Source organism: Talpa europaea (genome assembly GCF_964194135.1).
Source record: "Talpa europaea genome assembly, chromosome: 2".
NCBI lineage: Eukaryota > Metazoa > Chordata > Mammalia > Eulipotyphla > Talpidae > Talpa > Talpa europaea.
Genome location: NC_140068.1, coordinates 456977 through 481788, shown reverse-complemented (window position 1 = coordinate 481788; position 24812 = coordinate 456977). Strand labels below are relative to the sequence as shown.

The following is a 24812-nucleotide window of genomic DNA, read 5'->3' as shown; positions in this document are numbered from 1 at the left end:
CCGGCTCGCCCGCTGGCCACGCCGACCCCGGCGTCCCGCCAGGTCCTCTCTCACGGGGAGGGAGCGGAGCCGGGGCTCGCTGGGATGTGAGCAACACGGCCTGAAAAATCAAGTGTTGAACGAGCTCTGAGAAAGCCGCGTGCGGGGCTGGCCGCGCCCCTGCGTCCCCACACGACGCCTCGTCCTTGGCTCCGACCCCGGAGGCGCCCGTCCCGCGGCCGCAGCGCTGACAGACGCGACGCCCTCCCCGCCCGCGTGGGGCTGTGGCCGAGCGGGGGGCACTGGCGGGCGGGTCCTCCCTCTGCCGCCTGCGTCCTGCTGTCCCGCTCTCGGCCCCGTCCCCGTCTCGGCTCTGGGCTACGTGTGGCTGGCTTTGGGAGCACCTCAAATGTGGGGCAACCCCCTAGGGTGGCCGGCCCTTTGTCCACGCAGAGCTCGGTCCGCGGCTGCTCTGGGGCCCCAGCGGCCGGCCCCTCCCAGCCCCCCCCAGGTGACTGTGTGTTGCGTGGGCGGGAAGGCTCCTGGGGGCCCTGGCTTAGTCTGGGGGAGCTGAGGCCCACCCCCCCGCACGGTTTCCTGCCTTTCCCGAGCCCAGCATCCAGGAGGCCAGTCCTCGCCCCCAGCTGTCCACGAGGAAGCGCTTCCGCTGCCCGCTGTTGTGCTGCGATGCTCTCAGGAGCGAGGACGGACGCCCTCAGCCTCCAGAGCCTGCGTCCCGGGGACGCCGGGCAGCGCCGGGCAGCCCGCTCCGCGACTCAGGCCCCGCCTCGGGCTGCTGCCGAGGGGCCGCGGCTCCGTCCGCGCGGTTTTCTTTCCCGCTCCTCGGAGCAGATTCAGCCACGAGGAAGCAGGAGGGCCGGCGCCCGGGCAGCGTCTGGAGCAGGGAGACCGGCCGCCGCGGAGAGGCGCGTGCGCGCCTCTGGGTTGTGTTGTTTGAGATTTTTTTTTGATTCATTGAATTTTTTTCTTCCACCTCTGTCCCCGAGCTCTCCCGCCACGCCTCGCCGAGCACCACCCCCCCAGCCCCTGCGTCTGCCGGTCTTGCCCCCCCTTGCTGGAGGCCTCAGCTGCCCGTGGAGACTCTCCCTGGCCTTTCGCGGCGTCTCTAGGCCCCACAGAGCAGCGCGGCCCTCGGCGGCGCTCGTTTTCCTTCTGATGATTTCGGCCGGGGTCACCCCTCGGCTCCGTCCGTGTCCCTGCGAGGGGGTGTCTTTTCCGATCGCTGAGCAACAGCCTGCTGTGTGGCTGCACCGCGGCTCTTGGGCCCGGGCGCCTGTTGGGGGCGTTTGGGGGTTTCCGTGTCTTGGCTGCTGTACCTGGGGCTGCAGACACGGGCGAGCAGCCTGCCCCGGGCTCGCGCGTGTCCGTGGGGAGCTGCCTGGACGGGGTCGCTGGGTCGCGTGGTAGAGCCGCGTGCACTGCTCAGCGGGACCCCGCGGGCTCCCCGCCGTGACCGGCCCGTCTCCCTCGCTCGTGGCCATCGGTCAGGCCCAGCCCAGGACTGGCCTTCGGGCAAGGGCGTCCTGGGGTGCCAGGGGTCGAGTGCCGTGACCGCCGGTGGCTGCGCCGGGAGCAGATGGCGCGGCCCCTCCGCCCGTCACCTCCTCGCTTCCCTTCCAGGCTCTGCGGGTGAGAAGATGCCGCAGCGGGAAGGCGCGGGCAGGGAAGGTAAGCGCCTCGGGACGCGTTCCCGGGATCCAGACTGTGCCTGAACCACCTGTGAAGTCAAGGCTGGAAACACGCAGGACGTGACTCCCCGCCTGCCCGCTCACCCAGCACACACTCGGCCAGCTGGGCGGGCGCGGACGCGCTCGGGCGCCCGCGGGCCGGGAGAGCTGCTTGGCCCCAGGGGGCGCGGGGTGCCGGCGGGCGTGCCCCTGCGGAGAGCAGGCCAGGCCTGGTCCCCCGCCGCTCGGCCTCTCCGGGGCTCGGGGCGCTGGAGGGAGGCGGCTCGCCCGCCAACGGGGCTGGGGCGCAGGAGAGCCGGGGCCGGCCGCCAGCCCCTCCCCAGCCCCTGTGCCTGGGCCTCGGGCCCTGCCGCTGCTGGGCGCCCACCCTCTCCTCGCCGGCACCCTGCACCCTCCAAGACCCACCTCTGCGTGCACCTTGTGGGCCTGGTGGTCGGAGTCGCTGTCCTGGGGTACTCAGAAGGCCGCGTGCCAGCACCCCAGGCGGGAGCCAGCACAGGGCCCAGCTGACCCCCAGTGACCCCGGCCCCCGCGGGGCGGCCGACTGCTGGGAGATGGGGCGGCCCGGCAGGGAGCCACCACCAGGCGGGAAGCCGGTAGGCGGGACATTGAGGGAGGGCGGCCTGGGCTGGAACCCCTGCCCTGCTGGGTGGGCCTGTCTGCAGTTTTTAGAGAAAAGCACAATATTCCTGATTAGAAAACTTCACTGGCAGCGGAAAGGCAGGAGGAGACGCAAGGAGGGTGTCCCCCACCCTCAGGGCTCCAGCTGCAGCGCCACAAAACGAAACCAACAGTGGGGACCGGGCTGTGGCTGGGAGGGCGGGAGGACGGTCAGCTCCTGCCTGGGTGGCGCACTGAGGCCGGGACACGCTGCCCCTGAGACAGCCAGTCCTGCCAGACAGGCAGCCCAGCCCCTGCGGCGGGGCCGGTGCCCGCGGCGGCTCTCCCAGGGCCGAGCCCAGAGGCACCAAGGGTGGCCAGGGTGGCCGGGGGTGGCCGGGGGTGGCCGGAGTGGCCGGCCCAGCACGTGGCCTCTGTCCCGCCTTTTGGTATTTCCCTGGAAAGAGCTTGTGGGGGGCTTTGTGTTTACTCTGCAGACAGCCGCGTGGTGACCAGCACCCGGCCCTGCCGTGCCCCTGGTGACGCGTGGTCAGGGACTGGGGCAGGAGTTGGGGGTCCTGGGGGCCACCAAGTGCCCTGACCAGCCTGCTGGGGAGCAGCTGGGTGCTCCTCACCAAGCCTTTCTGTCCATCCCAGAACCCTAAAGCTGGGGAGCCCACGGCGTTCCCCGTGTCGTCCAGTGGACTGGTCACCAGTGGCTGTACCCTGAGTGGTCAGCTGCTGCCCCCTCACCGTCCCACCCCTGCAGCCTCCACGGGCCTTCCCTGCACAGAGCGGGGCCACGCCCTGCTCCCCACCTAGGTAGAGGGGCCCCCAGGGGCCTTGGCCCCCACCCCCCCCAGCACTGCCAGCCCCTTCCCGGCAGCGTCCGGACCCAGTTCCTGCCTTCCTGCCCCGCCTCCACCTCATCAGACCCGGCGCGGCCCGGTTTAGAGCCCCCCACATGGTGAAGCAGGAGCCTCCTCTGGGGAGTGTGCACCGGGGCGTCTTGTGGGGGTCCCGCGGGGGGCCCTGTGGCGAGGATGCAGGGGTCTGTGGGGTCCTGCGCCCCCACCCGACACTCACTCTCACGGTTGTAGTCTCCTTGCAAACCTTTTCCCTTCTGAATTCAGACGATGCCTCAGCCCCAGCACTGGAGACCCAGCCCCAAGGAGACGAGGAAGGTGAGCGGGGCGGGCCCCGGGGCGCGGGGTGGGCCTGGGCCGCGGCTGCGGCTGCGCAGCCGGGTGAGGTGGAACTGCATGGAGCCGGCACGGCGGCCCGACCCTGCTGCTGGCGCTGGTGAGGGCAGCCCATCTGGGAGCCACGCAGGCCGGCCCCTCCCTCGGCCTTGGAGCCGGCGGTGTGGACGTTTGCCAGGATCCCGGCTGGGGCGGCCGCCCGGGGAAGGGAAGTGCCTCGCAGGCGGGTGGGAGTGACAGGCCGTGGGCGTGCGCCCCGCCGGGCGGCCCCCAGCCCCACCCACTGCAGCCCCCGGACCCCCAGACACCTCCCCGTGGCGCCCCCCTCCGTCCTGCCGCCGTGGCCCTCAGGCCCTGGGCCCCAAGCAGCCCCGACCCGGCCACACGCGACCTCGGCCCCGCTGCCGCGGGGACCCCAGCCACCCGGTTTCCGCCCTTGGGCCGTAGCACAGACACGTCTTTAAGCTGTTTCAGGCAAAACTGAGCCTCACAAAGGGTCACTCCTCAAGGGACAGGCCCTTCCCGCTGGGAGAACCCCCAACACCCGCCAGGGCGCGTGGGGCGCGGGTGCTGGCAGCTCCCACCGTTGGCTGTGAATGAGGAAGGAAAGAAAAAAACGTTCTAGAGCGTCTCTGGGTCACTATTTCCTGAGTCACCCCCACCTGCGAGCCTCCGGGCGCGGCTCCGCCCGAGGCTCCGGGGTGCTGACCGCTGCCCTCCCCGCAGATATCGCCTCCCGTTACCCCACGCTCTGGACGGAGCAGGTCAGAAGCCGGCAGAACAAAACCAGCAAGAACTCAGGTGAGCGGGCCCGGGGCTTCCAGGGCCCCCCTGGGCCCCCCACAGCCCTCCTCCCAAGTACCCTCCCCGCCTCCCGCGGCCACACAGGGTGGGATGCGGTCGCCCCCTGGTCTGGTGGCCTGCCTGGGAGCCGCGCCCACTCCTGGGGGCTGGCGTGTCCACCTTCAGAGTGACTGCCGAGCGCTGTGCTGGGCCGGGGTGGCCGTGCCGCCGGGGCTCTCGCCTGGGTGCCCGCGGGGTCTGCGGTCTCGCTGGTGGAGGCTTGGCGCCGTCTGCCTTTCCCAGCACACCCCAGGCCTCCCCGGAAGAGGGCGTCTTCCAGGCTGGAAGCAGCTCTGGGGAGCACAGGCTGGGGACGAGGTGACCCCGCCGGCCGCCTGGCCAGCTCTGTGGCCTGTCAGCAGGTCCGCGGCGTCCTTCGAAGTGCATTTTTAGTATCCGTGGAACAAAACCACAGGGCTCAGCATGTGCCGGCCACTGGGAGTGGCCGAGTCGCCGCACCCCCATTCTGGACATGCCCTAAATGTCCAGGCCCCAAGACAGAGCCCACGGGGTGGGGGTGGCCACTGGCACTGCCCTCTAGGCCAAGGGGACGGCGCGCAGGCCAGCACCCCTTGACACCCCCACGCCAGCCAGCCTCTCCCAGCGCTCCTGCTGTGGCCAGTGGGCCGAGATGCGGCAGGGAAAGTCCAGAGGCCCGACCACCTGGGAGGACGGGAGGCCTGAATCCAGCTCAGAACAACGTGCGGTCAGCGAGCACTGCCCAGAGCTGCCGCTTTGTGCGGGCGACTCCAGTGCTTAGCAGGACAGCAGCTCGGTCCTCACCAGCCCCAGCAGGGCCTTCTGGCCACCCCTCGCTGGCACCAGGTTGTCGGCCTGCGGGGATCCGTAGCTGGAACTGACTGGTACAGCAGCCCAGCTCCCCGTGCAGCCTGGCCACCCGGGGCTGCGGCTTGCCGCTGCCCTGCTCCGTGGCCGGTCTGAATCAGCCTATGGGAGCGCAGCTGGAGGACCCCCTGGCTGGCAGGCCCGCGTGAGTGACCGGGTCACTCAGCCGGGTCAGGCAGCCGCTGTGGGCAGACAGAGCCTCTCCCAAGGGCGCCCGGTCTGAGCAGACGCCTTCCCGCGCCCACTGCGTGCCCACCGCGGTCAGCAAGGCTTCCAGGTCAGGGAGCCGCGTCTAATTGATACCTGTAAAGGAGGCTTCCTTACACTTGCCCGGCACGTGGGCAGAAGCGGGCAGCTTGCTGGCCCGGCTCCCGGACTGCCTGTTTGTGGCCGCTGGCCTGGCAGAGGCTCCCTCGCTCCCACCGAGGGCTGTGCGTCAAAGTCCAGTGTTAGTTTTGTCACCAAACACACCGGCCAGGATCCGCTGCGCACGTGGGCGCCCCTGCGCGTCTGTGGGCAGCTCTGCCGGAGGGTGCTCCTGGCGGAGGACAGAGGGCTTCCCCAGAGGGACAGAGGGGGCCGGGGGCGGCCACAGGCGGGGCGTCGCGGGGCGTGGTGGGGCGTCGCGGGGCGTGGGTGGGAGGGCAGCACATCCCACAGGACCCTCCCGCCCCCGCCCTGCGGTGCCAGGCATCGTGGCTTCTTTGTTCCAAAACAAACCCCAGGGAAGGACAGAAACGCGTGGCCCCTGAGGGGCAGGCCCGCGTGGGACAGCGGCCTGCACTGGATGGGCTGGATGAGGCTTGGACAAAGGCGGATGCTCCTTGTAGTGCCGGGAAGGCCCCTGAGCAGGCTTCCTATGATCCGGGCAGACGGGATGAAGGAGAGTCCTGGAGCCCTTGGTGGCTTTTCAGGCTTTTATTGAGCTGTTACATGTAGCGCAGCAACCAGGCAGGGGTGGGGGGGCCGGGACCCCGGCAGGCCCCCAAGCCCGCAGCAGGTCTTCACTCTGGGCTTCTCCGGCTTCTTTCTCCCTCCTGCCTGCCTCCTGCCTCTGCTGCTCCTGGCGGACGTCTCAATACTGGACATCTCAATACTGCGCCCACGGCCCACGAAGTAAACCGCACAGCTTACAACAACGTAACAACCGCAGGTGCCCATCAGGCAGGGCGATCCTAATGGTGGGAGGGCAGAAAAGCCTGAAAACCATCTGCCCTACAATCCACCCCCTTGGGGTTTTCTGCCATACAGGGTCCGTGTAGGTTATATAGGGTCTTCCCTTAGCAAACGTAAACACTGCAGCCCAGGCCCACAAAAGAAAAATAAGCAATACAACAGAACACAAATAGTGGCAGAGGACAGGGTTATTGGCACCAGCAGATGATCCACCACTCCTGCTGCCCAAGGCACTGCTCATGGGAGGGGGGCACTCGGGCATCTGCCGTCCCACACCAGGAGCTGTCAGGCTTCCCGGCCTTCTCTGGCTGTGGTCTCGGTCACAAGCCACACCACATCCACGCCCAGGAGGCGCTCACTCTTGGACTGGCGATTCTGTACTCTGAGGGTAATCGCCCGATCCTCAGGTTCTGTCTGCGGTCGCTCCAACACTCGGCTTTCACAGCCGCCAACGCGACACGCAGACCCCTGCACTCAGGCCAACCCACTGCACAAGCACCTGGGTCGGGGACCCGTGGATACAAGCTCCACATGTGGCCTCTCTTGGGTCCCCTCTTCGGCTGTGGGCTCCACCACCAGCCACGTTCCCCACCCGTCCCCCAAGGATGGGTTCCTCAGCTCCTCACCCTCACTCAGCAATGAGCAGGGCATCCCCCACAGGTGATTTTAAGAGACTCACTGGCCTTCCTCAGCTTACTTGGGCTGCTTAACAGCCGCTCAGGGCTTTCCAATCTCAGCACCAGCTTTTGCCTTTCTAAGTTGGCTTTTTTCCTCTGCCTGGCTGCTGGGCAGTGCACAGGCTGCTTTTGACCATCAGGGCCCACTGGCCACCCCCAGATTCCCATCTCCTGGGATGCACAGACAATACCATCCACCCTCAGGGTCCCCAAAACACCATTACCCTGCCAAAGTTCCTCCGCCTTCTGGAGGGATTGTCAGTCCTAGTCCGTCCATTGTTCCTCGCATCAGCACTTGGCGAGCTCCGAGTCATGGTCCTTCTCCCCCAATGATTTTGCTGCCTCAGGGGTCGTGGGCTGATCCTCGTGGGCCGTCTCCTCCTCCACGCGAGGTCTCATCCCACAGCTCCCGGACCTTGTCCACCTCCTGTGCTCCTGCAGCGTCTCTAGCTCTTCCAGCAGCTCCTGGACTCTGGTCACCTCCCGTGCTGCCCTGGCACATCCAGCGTTGCCACAGGCTCACCGTCTGCTACTCCTCAGTCCCTCCTGAGGTCTTCAGAGGGCTCCATACCCATCTGCTTTGAATCATCCTGCCCACTACGCCAATTGTAGGCGTAGTCAGGATGGCCGCAGAGCAGGTTTCTTTATGATTCAGGCAGACCAGGTGAAGGAGAGACCTAGAGCCCTCGGTGGCTTCTCAGGCTTTGTTGAGCTTTTACATGTAGAGCTGCAACCAGACACACAGCAGGCAGGGGTGCCAGGGCAGGGGTGCCAGGGATGCCAGCGGGCCTCCAAGCACCTGGCAAATCTTCGCCCTGAGTTTCTCTCTCCTGGGTTCTCTGCTGCCTCTGCTTCCCTTGGCAAATACCTCAATACTGCCGCCGTGGCCCACACAAGTAAACAGGTAACTTATAACAATATAACAAATGCGAGCACCCCATCAGGCAGGGCAGCCCCAATGGCAGGAGGGCAGAAAAGCCTGAAAACCATTTACCCTGCACTCCTCCTCCTGCCTCCTTGGCCAGGACAGTGGCCTCCCGTGTGCCTCCCTCTGCCAGAACGGTGCCCTCCCTCGTGCAGACCCCAGCAGACCATGTCAGTGTGCGAGGCTGAAAAGTGCTTTCCCTAAGAGTGTGCCCCCAGCCCCCATCAACATGAGGCTGATGGTCTTTACCTTCCTGACACCCGGTGTGTCCAGTGTGACTTGCGCTCAGCAGGCGGGGAGATGGGTACCCCTGGATCCCTCACCCATGGGGCTTGGCGGGGCTGTTTCCAGCTCCGAAAGGCCACACGCACATCTATTAAGCACAAATCGAGCGGTGCGCTCTCTGCAGCACCCCTGGCATCCCCAGACTCCTGCCTCTTCCCTTTAAAGCAGCAGATGCTGAGGAAGAGGGCACAGGTCAGGGTTGGCTGGACAAGTCGCCGCCATCGGGAACCGGGCTCTGCTCGGGGCAGCAAACTCCCGCTTGGCCTCTGGAGCCTGCAGAGAACAGACACTCTCGCAGGGCAAAGTATTTTAAACAACGTGAAACAGCACAGAACAGCTTCCACAGAAACAGGATCCCAGCGGGGCGGGTGCGCCTGGTCTGGCGTGGGGCCGCCTGGTAGGAGGCTGGCCAGGAAGCTCCCGTGGGCGTGGGGCCCTGACCTGCCAGGGGCCGGGTTTGTCCCGAGGGTTTTTAGCCGTCAGCGTCTCTGGTGAGGACCAGGCTGTCGCCGTATAACCTTTTAGCAGCGCCGCCCGGCCCTGTCCTGCCCGCAGCCCCGCCGCCCCGGTGTGGCTCCACCTCCTTCGGTGGGTGCTGGGGTCCTGCTGTGGGTGCTGTTGTAGCTGGAGCCCCTGGGCCTGGACCCCCAAAATGACATTTCACACCAGAGAAGAGTCGTTAACTTTTGACGTATGTGGGGTCGACCTACACTGGGGACTCTCACAATGTTTGAGGGGAAAGGGCCAGGCTCTCCAGGCCAGGCCTGAGATTTGAAGTCCAGGGGCGCCAAGGGCAGAGACTGCAGGCCCTCGGGCTCAGGGTCGCCTCCAGGGCTTCTCCGAGGAGCCGTGGAGCCCTGGGGAGCCAGGCTCCCGGCAGCCTCCTGTGTGGTGGGCTGGGTCTTGGCAGTGCCCCCTGGGTACACTGACCCCCGCCCCATGCAGGACACTGGGGTGCTGGGAACCCGGGGTCTGGATGGAGAAAGCTGGGGTGCCCCCCGGGCCGCCCTGCATGGCTGGCAGTGGGGGGGGCACCTGTGGGTCTGGGATAAACGGGTCGCCCCTCCCCACCGCCCTCACTGCGCCCCTCCCAAGGCCACGGTGCCCTGGACAAGGCGGGCAGCCCTGTCTAGGGCGTGGGGACCAGGCGGGACTGGCGCCCGCTGGCTTCCCGGGCGCGGGGAAGTGCGCTCTGCGTGGGCGGTGCCGGCCTGGCCGCGCAGCTGTCCAGACCCAGAGTTGGCGGGGCTGTGGGTCCCCTCTCCCTGGAGCGGCCACGCGTCCAGCCCCCTGTGGGGCCCGGGACAGTGTGGGGCCCGGAGAGCTGGCGCCTGCGTCCGCCTGGGACACGCGCCCGCCCTGCGCCCACCCGCAGCCTGTGCGCCCTCCCGGGGAGACGCCTCCCACCCCCTTCTGCGCTGCCCAGGGCTCTGCCCAGGCTCCGCGCCCCGCCCCCACTTTTATGGGCCCTCAGTGGAAACATTTTTCTGCTTTACCCGGGGTCAATAGTTGTTGTTTTATTGCACACATTAAAATTTGTGCCAAAAGATAATTATCTTTTGATTCTGCTTTAAATCACAGTAAATTGCCTTCCCCGGGGAAAAATAAGACCAATTATATTTCCCTTCTTCATTTCCAAGTTTGAAAATATTATTTCCCTTTTATCCCTTCTTTCAAGCGTCCATGCGATTGCACAAGCATCAAGGTGGCAAGTGGCTCCCTCAGCGCTCCAGGTTTGGGCACTTGGAGAGATCAAAATAGTAAAGTCAGTCAAATGGCCGCTTGGAAACGGGCCGTGAAGGTTTGTCGTCTAAATATCAATCAGCTGCCGAAATCACGCCGCGCTGAACTGGAAAGGGGGGTTTTCATTCCAAACATCCCGTTCTTGGGCTCAGTGTTCACACTGGTGGGGTGCCCGGGGGCGGCACTTCAGGGCGAGGCCAGGCAGCAGCAACGGAAGCGAGAAGGTCGTGGCCGAGGACTGGGGCCCACGGGCCCGCGCCAGGTGTCCTCAGGCCTCGGCGGATCTGGTCACTCTCGAGTGACCTTTGCGGAGTCGCGGAGCAGGGCTCGGCCCGGGGCTGAGTCCAGCGGCCGAGGCTGGTGCCCGCCGCAGGCCGGGGCTGGATGAGGCGCCTCTCTGGGACTCGGGGGGCTGGCGCCCGGCTGGCCTGACACAGCGTGGGTGACCAGAGGGACGTGGTGGCCGCAGCAGTGAGAAGTGGTGAAGGGGCCTCTGGAGCCCGAGAACAGAGCAACACCCCTTAACCTGGGTCGGGGGTGGCCCAAGAGAGCTGAATCTCGAGGCACTGCTGGGGCACTGCTGGGGCACTGCTGGGCAACTTCGGGGCACTGCTGGGGAACAGGGGTGTCCCCACCCGGAGGGCTGAGGCCCAGGACCTGTCGCTGCACTACCCTCCCTCCCCGGGGCTGACACGGCCCCGCCGGAGTCCCTGGGCCATCCCCTCTGAGCTTCAGCCCCTCGCTGGCCACCAGGAGCTGCCCGCCAGGCCCGTGCCCGCGTCTCCCGGCGTCTGCCCTGAGTGGACTGGGCCCTGCAGGTACAGGGAGGACTGTCCCTGAGGGGCCGGGGCGTGCACGCGGCTTTGCAGATGCTGGAGAGGGGGGGAGGCCGCCTGACAGCTGACGCCGCAGGACCCAGCGCCTGACGCCCTGCGTGGCGGGTCTGGAGCACGTCCCGGCCCGGCCTCTGCCCCGAGGACGCTGCAGCCACCCCACCCCTCTCCCCACCCACCCGCCCACGCCCCACCCGGGGCCGGCCCTGTGACCCCGCCCGCAGCCGTGTCCCGTCGGCTGTGGCCCCCCGGGTGGACTCGAGGGCCCCGTGCCCGCAGCCGGACGTGCCGCACGCAGGCAGCCGCTCTGGCCTGCTCTGCCCGGGCCGCTCGGCCGCGCCCGCCGCCGCCCCTCCTCCGCGCGGGAGCTCTGGAGGGACCTGGAGCTGCGTTTGCAGCCGCGGCTCTGATTTTGTTTACGTTAACATCTGAGCGCGGCCGCGAGCATGTGGTAACCATTATCAGCAAGGTCTGGGGCACATTTTAATTTTTCTTGTAATTATACACTTGTGTGAATTGAAACACCGAGTTTCTGGAGGGCCCTGCGCGAGAGCCAAGGCCGGGCGCGCCCGCCGGCCCCATCCCACCCTGGGCACACGTCCAGCGCCCACTGCCCGCTCCCCGCTGCCCCTGCTCGGTCCTCAGCAGCGTCCACCCCCCCGGGGAGGAGGCTGTGGCCCCGCGGGCCGGCTCTGGCACTCGGCCCTGCCCGGGCGTCAGAGGCGCAGCGGCCGGCTGTGCGCACAGCGCCCGGCCCTCCCCTCCCCTGCGCCTGCCAGGCCCGCCAGGCGAGCCCCAGGCCCGTGCCCAGCTGTTGAGTCGGTGCGCGTCGCCATGGGGGTGTCCCCAGGCAGTGCTCGCGGCTGGGGCTCGGCCCGGGCGGGCCGCGGTCTTCTTCAGAAACCCCCTCTGGACACTCAGCCCTCGGCCTCCAGAGCCCTCTGGGCGCACAGGCGACGCTGGGAGCTGACCCGCGCCCCAGAAGAAGCTGAGGCCCTGGGGGCCCGGGGGGCTGCAGCCTCCTCCACATGGCTCCGGCCTCCCTCAGGGCCCCGCCCTGGCCCTGCAGCCACAGTCGCCCTAAAGCCCTTTCGCTGAACACAGTTCACAGTTGGGCTCACACTTGAATTCTGGGGGTGCACAGCACAGGCCTATTCAGTCTGGCCTGGATTTGGGGGTTCTGCATTGAGGTTCTGCGTCGGCTTCTCGCGAGGCGCGTCTGCCCTCCCCTTCCTGTTCACTGGAGCTCACAGCGTCTCTGCAGCGTCCTTCTGCCGGGACCACAAGTCGCGAGCCACAGCTCGACCGTGCGGGGTCCCCGCAGAGTGCGTTGCACGTGAGTGTGTGGGGCCTGTGTGTGTGTGTGCGAGCCTGAGGCAGGGCCTTCGAGAGCTGCTCTCACTCACAGAAGGGCACTTCTCTGCTCTCTGTGTCGGGCACATGAGCTGGCACGGGTGGCGGTGGGCGGCTGTGGGCGGGTGGAGGTGGCACCGGCACGAGCAGAGGTGGCACAGGTGGCGGTGGGCGGCTGTGGGCGGGTGGAGGTGGACAGGTATGGGTGGAGCTGACCCAGGTGGAGGCAGCCCAGCTGTCCCGGTCAGGAGCAGGGAGGGGTCCTCGGGGGAGTGCTCTTGCTGCAAAGCCAGTTTCTGTCACTCTGCCTTCCTGAGTGGATTGGCCAGCGTGGGCCACGCTCCCGGTGGTGGACAGGGGGCCGTGGGTGGGACACGCTGGGGCCGGGGGTTTGGCTGGAAGCGCACGTGGCTCCTTGCTTTGACTTGCCGAGGCCGGGGCCATTGTCTCCTGGGGGGCTGCTCCCCGGCCCTTCGTCCTCGGCGCCCAGGCCGAGTGTGTCCTCCGAGGCGGCTTCCTCAGGCCTGGGGCCTCGTAGCAGGCGCGCTGCTTTGTCCTCAAGGGCTGTCCCGGCGTCGTCAGCTTGAGGGCCCGCCGCCCTTGGGGTCGCGCCCATGCCCACATGCATGCGCACACACCCGCCGTCTGAACGCTCACCCGTCTGGGGCGTCCCCAGAGGGGCACGCAGAGATTCTGTGTAACCCCAAGAAGCAGCTGAGCTGGCCACGAATGCGCACGCCTTGACGTCAGGAGCCGCTGTTAGGGGTGCGCGGCGGCGCTCAGGGCGAGGCGGCCGAGATGCGGCTCCTCCGTGTGTCCTCCCCGGGCCAGGGTCAGTCTCCATGTCGACCACTGGGCTGCGCCCCTGCAGAAGGGGACCTGCGGGCCCACCCAGGGGCGGCCCCCGCGGGTGAGGTCCAGGAGAGATGCCGGGTGCGGGGGGGCAGGGCTCACCAGGATGGACCGTGTGCTGCCCCGGCCACCTGGCTGGCGTGGGAGGGCACGTGGCCGTCCCCGCCTGTCCCTGGGGGCCATCGGGAGCCTGTGCGGGTGTCGCCCGGGGCTCTGACCCAACAGGGCCCGCGGCCTGCCCCCGACGGTGGCGCTGGCTGGCCGCAGCTCATCCGCTGCCTTCCCCCAGCGTCCTCGTGTGACCAGGAGCAGCAGTCCGCCCTGGAGGAGGCCCGGCAGCCCCGGAGCGACGACGTGGTGATCCCCGAGTGCGCCCACGGTGGCCTCTACAAGCCGGTGCAGTGCCACCCGTCCACCGGCTACTGCTGGTGCGTCCTGGTGGACACCGGACGCCCCATCCCCGGCACCTCCACCAGGTGAGCGCGTCCTTGTGGGCCAGAGGCCGGGCAGCGCAGGCGGGCCCACCAGCCCCCCGGTCCCGTGAGCACAAGGCCACCCCGCTCCCGGCCGTGCCCCAGAGGTGAGTGCCATGGACGCTGTCCCTGTGACGGCCACCAGGGGGCAGTGACGGGTGGGGGCAGTGAGGGCTGGTGAGGGGCTGGGCCCAAGGCCTTGGGCAGCGTCGCCCCTGAGCCCGCAAGTGGCCGGGACACAGCTCCCACTTAATGAAAGACGCTGCTCTGGGCCTCAGGCCCAGGGAGCCCTCACTGGCCCCATTTGGCCAGCTTGGCCGTCATGTCCTGCCCTGCCCCTGGGCCTAGGGGTGGGCGACCACGCCGGGTGGCAATTCCTTCTTGCGCCAGTTCACGCCAAGCCGCCTGCGTGCGGGAGCCTGCCCGCTGCCTCCGCCTCTCCTGGGCCGGCCCTTCCTGACCCCTGGGTCAGCTCCCTGGAGGGGCCGGTGCGGCCTGCGGGATCTAGAGGAGGCCGCGCTGGCCCGGCCCGAGGTGCAGGCGGCATCCAGGCCACGTCTGGGCCCGGCCTGGGGATGCCTGGGGCGCTGGTCCCTGGAGGCCTGGGCGGGCCTGGACCCCCACCCTGGCTGGCTGGGGTGTCCCCTGCAGGCCTCTGAGAGGCACCTGCGGGCCAAGCCGCCCCGGGGCTGTGCTGGGAGGAGCAGGCACCCCGGGCCACGCAGGCTGTGGGGGAAGAGGCCCCGGGGCAGTGTGGGGTGGGGCGAGGGGTGGGGGCGGGGCCGCGGGGGCTGGTGGAGGGCGCCCTGGAGGGAGTGTGAGCACGTGGAGTGGGGCAACACGCGGGGTCAGGGAGGGCAAAGGGGAGCCGAGAGCCTCCCTTCAGGGCGGACACGCCCAGCGTCCAGCTGCTGTGGGCGGCGCATGGACGTGGCGCGGCCGCCTCGCGCGTCTGGGATTCTGGGCTGAGGCTCCGCAGGCGCCGCGGGGTCTGGGGCCGTGAGCAGAGGGGCAAGCGGGCGGCGCGGTGGCCTCGCTCAGGCCGGGGGTCGGGATGCAGAGCTGGGGAGGGAGTCGGGGCCGGGGGGACGGCGGTGCTGACCTGGCCACGTCTGGAGGATGTTGGGAGAGGCGGGAGGGGTCCTGGAGGGGTCCCTAGGTCTGGCTGCTGGACCCGGGCGTGGCCCGCCGGGGCTGGGGCCGCGCGTCCTCCCCCGGGGCGGCCAGTGTCCTGGCAGTGGGGCCGCGGCTGGGCGCCCCTCTGAGGACCCGGTCCCCCCGCTGGTGTCCTCGCTGCTGTCCTTGTCCCGGCCAGGCGCCGTGGCCACGCGCCCCGCAGAGCCCCGGCCCCTCGTCCGGGCTCCACAGTGCTCCTCTGGCCCAGCAGCCGCCCCGTGGGCCCTTGGCTGAGGGGGTGCCAGTCCCTGTCCCCACCCGGGCGGGCGTTGGCCGGAGCCCTGGAGGCCGCCGCGGCCCCGTCCTGCTTCCCGCCCGGGCTGGGGCAGTGCGGGGTCCACGGAGCCCCCGGGCCCCCCCGCCGGCGCACCCGCTGGGAGAGGAGGGCGTGTGGGGAGCCGGCCTCACCCCCTCCGCGCTGCTGTCCAGGCAGAGCGCCGGCCTGTGAGGGACAGTGGGGCCCCGCGCAGCCCCGCCCTCCCTCAGACGCCCCTGGGCCCCCGAGGAGCGCTCCTTGTGGGGAGAGTGTGCCCGTGTTTGATGGTGGGGAGACCAGTCAGCAGTGGGTGACGGGGCGAGTCTCCCCGAGGAAGACCTCGCACCCCCTTTCTTCCAGAGGGGGAGGGAAAACCGGGCAAGGAGGGGCCGGGGCCCTCGGGGGCCTCCAGCCAGGCGGCCGCCCGCCCCCACCCGCCCCCCAGCCGTGTCCCGCCCCCGCCCCCGGCCCCAACTGCCCCCCCTTTGTCCTGCACAGTCCCCAGCGGGGCTGAGGGAGGTGCGGGCGGCGGCTCTGGTGTCTGAGGCCGCGGGATGCCCCGACCAACCCGCGGCGTCCTGGGCGCCAGTGCCCACCGGGCTCAGAGGCGGTGCCTGGGCGGGTCCAGCAGGCGTCCGCGGCCGCGGCTGCTCGTGGGCCTGGGCCGGAGCCCGCAGCGCGCGTCCTGGACCCGAGAGTCCGGGCCTGCCCCGGGGCCTGCGGGACCGTCCCCACAGGACCGTGGTGGGGTCGCGATGAGAAAGGCTGTGGCTTCCTGTGGCCACGAGAACCCGCCTTGGGGAGAGCCTGGGCGTGGCTCTGAGAGGCTGGTCCTCCCTGGGGGGAGGGGTCCCGCGCCCCTCCTCCCGGCCGGGGTGCCAGGGCCTGTCCCAGACACTGCGGGGCCTCGGGCCGCGCCGCCCGCCCTGACCGCTCTGTCCGCCCGCAGGTACGAGCAGCCCAAGTGCGACCACACGGCCAGGGCCCACCCCAGCAAGCCCCGGGACCTGTACAAGGGCCGCCAGCTGCAAGGTGAGCGCCCCCTCTGCACCCGCAGGGCGCCCTCCCCGCAGGCAGGCCCCGAGCCGGCTGAGGCCCGGGCTGTGCAGGCCAGGACGGCCAGGGCGCACGGCCCCGTGTTGGCAGCCCAGACTCACTCCGTGCGGCCCCCACCCCGCGGGCTCCCTGGAAAGGCCCGCGTGCTGCCCAGAGCAGTGGGCCCGGCCGGCGACCAGAGACCGCGGGGGCTCTGCGGCACGGCCTGCGTCCGGGCCCACGCGCTGACACCCAGGTGGACGTCGGGGCACGGCTGGGGCGTGGGCAGGGTCCGGGCAGGGCGGGGAGGGCCTGGGGCGTGGAAGGGGGCGGGGCGGGGGCAGGGCGGGGGCAGGATGTGGGCAGGGTGGGGAGGGCCTGGGGGGGACCCCGGGTGGGGCGGGGCGGGGCCGAGGTGGCCCAGGCTGGGGCCTCCTGAGACCCAGGAGCAAGCAGGCTCGGCTCGGCCCCAGGCCCCAGCGCGCCGTGTTCCTGGGCTCCCTGCGAGTGTCCTTTTGGGGAAGCGTCTCCCGGTTGGGCACCGTTAGTCCAGGGCCCCGGGACGCGCTGTCCAGTCCTTCCGGGAGAGCCTTGGTCCTGGGCCTCCCACGGGACCCGGGGATTCCCGCTGAGGGCAGCCTCCGGTCTCCGTGTTACTTGCGTGTTACTGCGGAGAGGACCGTGGTTCTGCAACGTGAAGTGAACTGGGGGGCAGGCCGTGGGGTGTCCCCAGCCATCCCTGACCCGACCTGGTCAGCAGAAGCCCCAGGGGCAGAGGCCCCGGCCCTGTCCTGCCGCGAGGGCGTGGCCCCACCCGCGGTGTCTCCTCCGCGGCCCTGGGCCCTGGCGGCGCCTGTTGTGCGGCTGTTCTCTGCAGGTGTCCCTGTGGTTGGGGGTCCACGGCCGGCGGCGTCTGTGTCCATGTGGTGTGAGGGACAGAGAGACGGCGCAGGAGGGACAGGGAGCGGGGGGGGCCCTTGGGGCTGGTGTCTCTGCCACGCTGCATGCCCCGGGCCTGGGGGGGCTCCCCGCACCCTCCCCCCCAACTCTTGCCTCTGAGGCGAAAGGCTCTTCCTGGCACCGTGGGAAGGGCGCTCTGCCACGTGGCCCAGCTCGGCCATTCCCGCCCCCCCCCACGCCCGTCCCGCCCCGTCTCCACCTGTCCCCGTGCCCCGTCTGCTCCGTCTGTCCCGCCGCCCAGCCCCGCGTCCTCCGCAGCAGCTCGGCCCTGCAGGTGACGTGCCGGCCGCAGGCTCCGCTCCTCAGGGTGGGCGAGGCCTCCTGGGGTGCGCGGGGAAGCGCTTGGGCTGGGGCCCAGCTCCATCCACGCTGGGACAGGACGACTGGGGATCAGCACCTCTGCACCTGCGGGCCCACGTGGGCGCCGCTGGGCACAGCCGGGCTGCTGGGGAAGGGGCCCCTCCCCTGCGCACGGCACCTCCGGCAGCGGGGGACGCCGCGCGGCCCCTGTAGTGCAAGTGACCGGGAGCAGGGCCCAAGGCCCCCAGCAGGTGCCCGCTCGTAGGCCGCGGCTCAGAGCCTGTGGGGGTGAGGTCTGGCCCCGCAGAGGCGGCCCCCGGAGGGACGGCCCCGGCGCAGGTGGCCCCGGCACAGGCGGCCGCCCTCACCCAGGCCCCTCCTCGCTGGCCCCCGCGGAGCCCCAGCCCAGACTCCTCTCTGGCAGCGGCAGGCTCCGCGGTTACAGGCGCGTGTTCTGTTACGGCTCTTAATCATCTTGATTTGGGGGAGATAATTCTCCTTATAAGGGAAAAACAAGCAGGTCTTAAAATAGCCGCAGAACAGAGGTCGCCCTTGGTTGAGGGGAGAAATCTGTTTCCCAAAGCGCAGCAGTGAGCGGCCTGCAGGCTCTTGACGCCGCAGACGATCACTTTCTTCTGGCAAAGCTCCGCTTCCGGTTGCAGCGGGGTCTCCGGGCTCCAGCCGGCGACTGTGCGGCCCCTGGCCGGCGGGCGCTGGGCTTGCGGCTCGGAGGACTCGGAGCCTCTCCTCGTCGGCTCTCTGGGGGGTCCCGGCTTCGGTCGGCCCGGACCCCGCCCTGCGGGTGGGAGCGGCCTTCAAGGCCCTGGGCGCCAAGCCCTCTCCCCGAGCCCCGGCCCGTGTCCCCATCCCCACGCCAGCGTCCCCAACCAAGGCCGTCCACTCGGCCTGGCTGCGGCCCACGGCCTCTGCCCTTGGCCGATGCTTCACTTTCTGCCACGTCGGGCCTCATTTTCTCCGTGGCTGAGTGGGGATGGGGGTGCCCTGAGGTGAGGGCTCAGCTATCCTGGGGCCCAGGGCGCGGCCACCTGACTCACCACGGAGGCCGCCCGCCGGAAGCGGAGCAGACGCCTGCCCGCCTGGCTCCTGGCTCACGCCCAGGGCCAGCGCCGCCCCGGCTCCTGCACGGGCGCACACGGCCGCAGACCTCCCGGCTGAACCCGAACCCAAGCCCAGCCCGAGCCGGCCGAGTCGGCCACGTTCGGCATGACGGGGGCCCCATCAGGCCCAGGCCTGTGTCCTCCCAGCCCCTGGGGGGGGCGTTGGGCTTTGGGGTCCGCCCCGGGGGATGTCGCCCGGAGCCTCTCCATGAGTTCTCTTTGCATGTATGTCCGCGATGGGCAGGGCCGGCCCCCCAGTCCCCCCAACCCCCCCGCCCCCCAGCTCCTGTGTGCAGGCCCCGGCCAGCTCGCCTGCGGCCTCGGGTTTAGGTCCACACCAGGCTCAGACCCAGAGGTGCCGGGGGCCTCTGCCGGGAGGCGATGAGCAGGGCCACGGGGGGCCACAGGCCGCCACCGCCTCCAGGGCTGCTGTGAGCCCTCGGCCCCCGAGACAGCCCCATGCAGAGGCCGTGGCCGCGGCCCCGCGTCTGGCTGGTCCTGTGCCTGCGACCGCCCTCCCGGGCACAGGCCGCGACGAACCTAGCGCCGGGCCCGAGCCGGCAGTGCGGCCTTGGGGGCCTGACTTTCTGGTGGACGGTGGGCGAGGGGTGGCCCTGGGTGGGGGGCGGGGGCACCGCAGGTCAGCTGAGCTGAAAGGGGAGCGGGGAGGGTGGTGTCCAGGCGCAGGGCGCTGGGTTTCTCGGGGGCTGGCTGGGGCTGAGGGTGTCGGGGAGGTTTTCCAGGCTCCGCTCCCAGGCCTGGATGTGGGCAGTGCGGGCCGGCGGCAGGAGGCTGTCCTGGGCTTGTCCCCCCCGTCCTGGTGCCAAGCTGGCGGTCATCTCCCGGGGCTCCGGCTCCCACACTGCACGGCCGGGCCGCGCCCACCCTTCGGGGGAGCTCCTGTGCCCACGCGGGCTGCAGGGATTTGCATTTGCCCTCGGACACCGCGGGGCACAGACCTGGGCGGCGGAGACGCCGGCCCCTCGCCGTGGCTTTGCAGAAGCGCAGCCTGGCCGGACTGGACGCTGTGCGGGCCGCGGGCCAGGCTGCGCTGGGGACCTGTGTGGCCGCAGCGGCCTGCCTGTCCTAGGAAGGGCCCCGGCTTCTGGACCCCCAGAGCTGAGGAGTGAGGTGGCTCTCTGGGCCAGACTTCAGCCCCAAGGCCACGCTGCCCCGTGGGTGCCCCAGGAAGCGTTTGTGACCAGCAGCTTCTGTGTCCACTGCATCTGGGAGGACGCTCTGGAGCGCCCAGCTTGGCCTTCGCCCTGCACCGGGGATGGCTGACCCGGGGGAGGCCGGCTGGCCCGGGCAGCCGCGTCCAGGTCCCTGCGGGCCGAGCAGGTGCCCGTGGGGGGCCCGTTCTCCTAGGCTGGGCCCCCCTTGCCCTCCTCTCTGGTCGAAATCCCCCAGGTCTGACGGCGGCAGGGACTTGGGCGACTCGGGGCCGGGCTCTGGCCGCGCGGAACCCCAGCCTCGCCCGCACTGGCCTCGCGGCCTCCCCGGGGCAGCCCCTTCCCCGCGCCTGGCTGTGCGGGTTCTGCTCCCTCTGCTGTGCGGGGCCCCCGGGAGAGTTGGGCGCGAGCTGCGCCTGCTTCCTCCAGCCCGGGGTGCTCCGCGGCACCCGCCCCCCCCCCCCGTGCTCCCCGGGGCAAAGGCTCCTCCTGTGGCGGCTCGTGGTATCCCGCCTCCCCCCGCGCCCCAGTCCTGGTCTCCCGCAGGGGACTTGGGGGCACAGGGGCCTTTGGGTAGCGTTTCGCGTCCTTTGAATGGCTGCCTGGGGGTGGACTTGCGGGCGGTGGGTGCGTCCAGTTGTGGTATTTTGAGAAATCGAAACAAAATCAGGCATCCCTCGTGTGGCACACGCCAGTGGGACGGGGACGGGGCGGGGGGCGGGGGGCGGGGAACGGGACGGGGGTGACGGGAGCGGGGGACGGGGGGCTGGGGACGGGGGACAGAGGGGCGGGGGAGCCGCATCGGAGCAGACCAGGCAGCTGACTCGGGCCGGTGCCGTGCACCCACACGAGCCGCGGGGGGCGCGCCTGTACCCCGAGTTGTGCGCAGTGCTGTAAACCACTGTTGTCCCGATAAAACTCAACGCAGTTTGCAAAGGAAGGAAACCCCCAAATCTCAGTGTCGCCGCGAGAGCCGGGGGAGGGCGAGAGCGGGCGGCGGCGAGGTCGGCCCGGGCCCCTGTCCTCGGCACCCCGTCTGCGCGTCGTGCTCACGCGGGGCTGGCCTCGGGGGGCAGCGGGGAGGCCGGCCCGGGACTGTCCGGTGGAGAGCCCGGGGCGGGGCGGCTCCCGGCACAGAAGGCCCCGCCGAGCCCCCAGGCGCCTGCGGCCCAAACCTCCGCGGGCCCCGGCGCGACCAGACCGCCTGTTTCCTGAGAAGCCCGCGAGGGCTGCGGCCCGAGACTGCGACCTGCTCGCGACCTGCTCCTGTGGGAGCACAGCCGGCTCCCGCTGCTCCCCTGCGGGTGTTCACCGGCGGGACCCCCGGGCGGCAGTGGAGACCGAGAGTCAGGCCGGGGAGCCGGAGCCGCGCAGGCCGGCCGGGGAAGGGCTTGGCCGCGAGCACAGGCCGCAGGACACCCCGGCGCTCCCGCCGCCCTGCGTGCTCCCCTCCCGGCCCTGGCAGGCGGGCAGCACAGGGGCCGGCGGCGGGGGCGCCCGGAGCGCAGGCGAGGGTTAAGGGTGGCAGTTGGGCTTCCGTGACAGCGCCCCGGTCTCGCGGTGGCGGGTCCGGCTCCTGAATCCCGGCCCCTGGCGCTGCCGCTCGCTGCCTGGCCCCGCCGCGCCCCTCTCGCGAGTCCCCCACGCTGGCGCGCCCGGGCTCCCACCCCCACCCCACCTCCCCGCCCGGGCCCTGTCCCCCCGCCCCAGACCCCGCCCCCTGCGCCCGGTCCCCCCCCCACTCACGCCCCTTGCTCTGGTCAGGGGCCCCCCACGGGAGCACCCCCTTCCTGTCCCGGGGCACCCGTGACCCCGAGTCCTGGGAAACACGCACTTTATTTTTCAGGTTGTCCTGGAGCCAAAAAGAACGAGTTTCTCACGAGCGTTCTGGACGCGCTGTCCACGGACATGGTGCACGCCGTCTCCGACCCCGCGGCCTCCGGCAGGTGGGCGGCCCCTCCCGGACAGCGGGGGTCGGCGGGCCGGACAGGGACCTCCAGGGCCGCCGGCTGCCCAGACCGCGGCTGACACGGACTGCGGCCTCGGGAGCGTGGACCGGGGAGCTGCCGCGCCGGCCGCGGGCTTGGTAGCCGGCTTCGCTGCCAACGCGGCCCCAGCCCTGGGAGGGGTCGCGGGGCCGGCCGGGGTCTGCGGGGCACCTCTGGAGGGCGGCGGGAGCAGGAGGGCAGCGCTTCGCGCTCTGGAATCGCTTTTTAAAGCCTCCGACTGGACTCAGCCAGGGAATGCTTCGAGAGGCGCGTGGGTCGTGCAGAACGTGCCCTCACACCCGCCGGCCCGGGCGGGGCCCCGGTGTCCACGCGGCTCCTGGGGTCCTGGCCGGCGGACACGCTCTGGCGTGAAGGCTCTCGAGGCCACCCCCAGAACCAGCGGCTGCTGCCTCTTTACTTTGAGGGACGCCTCTGAGGGGCCGTCCTGAGCGCTGGCCCTGGCCAGGCCGCCTCTCCCGGGCCAGGGGCTTAGAGCCCCTGGGGCTGACGGGGGCACGCGGGGCGCGTGGGAGGAGAGGGAGGTGGGCGGGTAAAGGGGCCTTTCCAGAGTCCACGCTCCGCTCCGGGGTCACGCTCACCCCGAGCTGTGAGGCAGCGGCCCCTGGAGGTCGCGAGGGAGCCGAGTCCTGGGCCGGGGCTGCCCCTGGGGTCCTGCAGCCGCCGGGGGGCGCAGGGGGCGGGAAGTCCAGGCAGGCCAGTCTCCTCCTAGTGGACGCTGCCTGGCAGGGGCGGACACTGCCGAGGGCTGCCGAGCCCAGGTCTTCCGGGGGTTGTTCCTTCTTTCTTCAAGTTGCATCTTTTCAGCCCCAGGGACCCGTCCAGGGGCGTCGCTGGGAGGCCCTGCCCCCCCGGCACAGGCTCTGGACAGGGCTTTGTCCTCACGGGCTTGGCCGGCGCGTGGTCGGCGCACAGAGCCCCGCCGTGCCGTGGGCGCCGTGGAGCGGGTTGGCCACGTTCTCCTGATCCCTTTCTAGAACTTACTTTGAAAGCCCCGTGTCTAGAGCGGTGATGGCCGCGGCTCGGCGGCGGCCCGCGGGGCCCTCACGCCGGTGTCCTTGCAGGCTTTCCGAGCCCGACCCCAGCCACACGCTGGAGGAGAGGGTGGTCCACTGGTATTTCAGGCTGCTGGACAAGAACTCCAGCGGCGACATCGGCAAGAAGGAGATCAAGCCCTTCAAGAGGTTCCTGCGGAAGAAATCAAAGCCCAAGAAGTGCGTGAAGAAGTTCGTGGAGTACTGTGACGCCGACGGCGACAAGGCCATCGCGCTGGCGGAGCTGACCGGCTGCCTGGGCGTCGCCAGGGAGGGCAGGGCGGGCAGCCGCAGGCACCCGGGTGAGCCCCGCCCCGCCCTCCCCGGGCCACCCCGCCCCGCCCCGCCCCCCAGCGGCCAGCTCGCTCTAACCCCTCTCCCCCCCGCAGCCCCCCAAGGCAGCACGGACGGCGCGGCCAGCAGACAGGTGAGTGCGTCTGTCCTGCCGAACAAACTGCAGCCGCTCCCAGGCGGCCGAGGATCCGGCTCGGCCGGTGCCGTCCCTCGGCCCCCAGAAGGCCAGAGCCCGCTGGGCAGAGCTGCGGCCACGCCCTGGCCCGCGCCGGGCCTCGTGGGCCTCTCGGCCGTTGGGCCCTTGCGGGGACCCCGTGCGTCTGCCAGCCCGGCCGTCGTCTGACTGGCGAGAGTGTCTGCGCCCTCGGTTGTGGGCGCGGTGGCGTGAAGGCCTCCCCGAGCCGCCTCGGCCGCGCATCTGGCGGGGCCGGCCTCGACCCCTCTCCCCGCAGCCTCCCAGCCGGGCCAGCTGCTCCAGGCCTCGACCGAGCTCGCGCCGCCGAGTCTCTCCACACCCGCCGGGCCGGCGCGGGCTGCGGGGTCCTCCCGGGACAGACGCAGCCGCCCGGAGCACGCGGGCCTGGGGCAGTGCCGCCTGCGACGGGCGCGGCCCTCTCTCTGGGAGGACGCGGGACGTTCTCCTTGTTCAGCAAACGCTGGTGGTTTGCCTTTTCCGCGCACGGGGCCCCTCCTGCCGCCCGGGGGCCCGAGGAGCCGCAGCCCATCCTGGCTGAGGCGGGCAGGAGGCACAAGGCCGCCATCCCCCGTGGCTGCAGCGCAGGCCCGCCGGGCGCCCCGTCCTGGGGACCACGGACTCCGGAGCGAGGACAGAGCAGCCTGGACGGAGCGAGGCCCCTGCCCTCCCGGGTCCAGGGCGCCCGGGGAGCCAGCCCGGCCTTCTCCTCACCGTGGGCCGGGCGCGGTTTCCTCACCCCCGGGCCCAAGACGGCGTCTCGCCCCTCCCGCCCGCCAGCCCCTCCGCCTGCCCCCCTCTGGGGTAGGAACCGCAGCCCGAAGCCTCCGGCGCCGCAGCTGTGGCCGCTGTACCCGCCGGGGCGCAGCCGGGGCCCTGATGGCCGCGCCCGTGGCCTCAGACAACTCAGGCGGGAAGACCCTTCCTCCTCAGTCACTGCCCAGCAGAGAAGGCGCCAGGTCCCGCCGACCCGGCCGCGCAGGCCCTCGGCGCCGCGTCCCGGAGGCCGGGGAGCAGGTGGGGTGGATGGGGCGGCTGCGCCGTCAAGTCCGCCGCAGAAGCTGGACTGTCAGAAACCGCCGCCGAGTCACAGGCTGAAGCCACGGCGTCTCCGGGACGCCTCCGCGCTCGGTCCTCGCACGGGAGGCAGACGCCGGCACCCGCAGGCTCCTGGCCGAGCCGAGGGCCCCCCTCCATGGACCTCCCGGCTCGGGGCGCCTCAGGCGAGTCGGGGTGAGGCCTGCGGGGGCCCTGCCCTAACGCGGCCTCTCTCTTGTCTTTTCCAGCCGAGGAAGCACGGCTAAGCGCCGGGACCGGCCGGACACGGGAGGCTCCCTCACCAAAGCGCAATTAAAAAACCCAAAAAACAAAAACATAGTATTTGCACTTTGTACTTTAAATGTAAATTCACTTTGTAGAAACGATATTTAAACAGACTGTTTCAATCTGTGACGGGCGAGGGCTGCGCGGAGTCGGCCGCTGGCCGCACCCTCGCCCAGGGCCCGCTGAGCCACTGCCCGCCCGCCCGCCCGCCCGCGCGGCCTCGGCCCACCACCCCTCACTGCGCGGGTCCACATGGGGCGTGTCGCTTGCCTGAGCGTCCCGCACGCTGGAGCCGGCAGACTGGGCCCGAGCCGGACGCCCTGCTGGACCAAACGCGGTGGCCGACGGCGGGCCTGCTCCTGCGTCTCGGGCTCTGCTCGGTCCGTCCTGCAGCCGAGGCCACAGGGCCCAGCGGGCACCTGGGAGGTCCCTACCCACAGACGGTCGAT

General features: G+C 70.5%; 1 protein-coding gene across 1 annotated transcript in view; it reads left to right on the top strand.

Moving 5' to 3' along the window:
• Positions 1-24401, top strand: part of SMOC2 (SPARC related modular calcium binding 2) — a gene marked incomplete at its 5' end in the record, with an annotated part of 45979 nt that extends 21578 nt beyond the window's left edge. Inside the window, 9 exons of the mRNA XM_084228185.1 lie at positions 1621-1668; positions 3422-3472; positions 4217-4291; positions 13313-13499; positions 15878-15960; positions 21360-21459; positions 22584-22855; positions 22943-22980; positions 24327-24401. Coding sequence (XP_084084311.1) covers positions 1621-1668; positions 3422-3472; positions 4217-4291; positions 13313-13499; positions 15878-15960; positions 21360-21459; positions 22584-22855; positions 22943-22980; positions 24327-24344 — 872 coding nt within the window. The 3' untranslated portion in view covers positions 24345-24401. The remainder of the gene's footprint in view (positions 1-1620; positions 1669-3421; positions 3473-4216; positions 4292-13312; positions 13500-15877; positions 15961-21359; positions 21460-22583; positions 22856-22942; positions 22981-24326) is intronic.
• Positions 24402-24812: the final 411 nt, after the last annotated feature.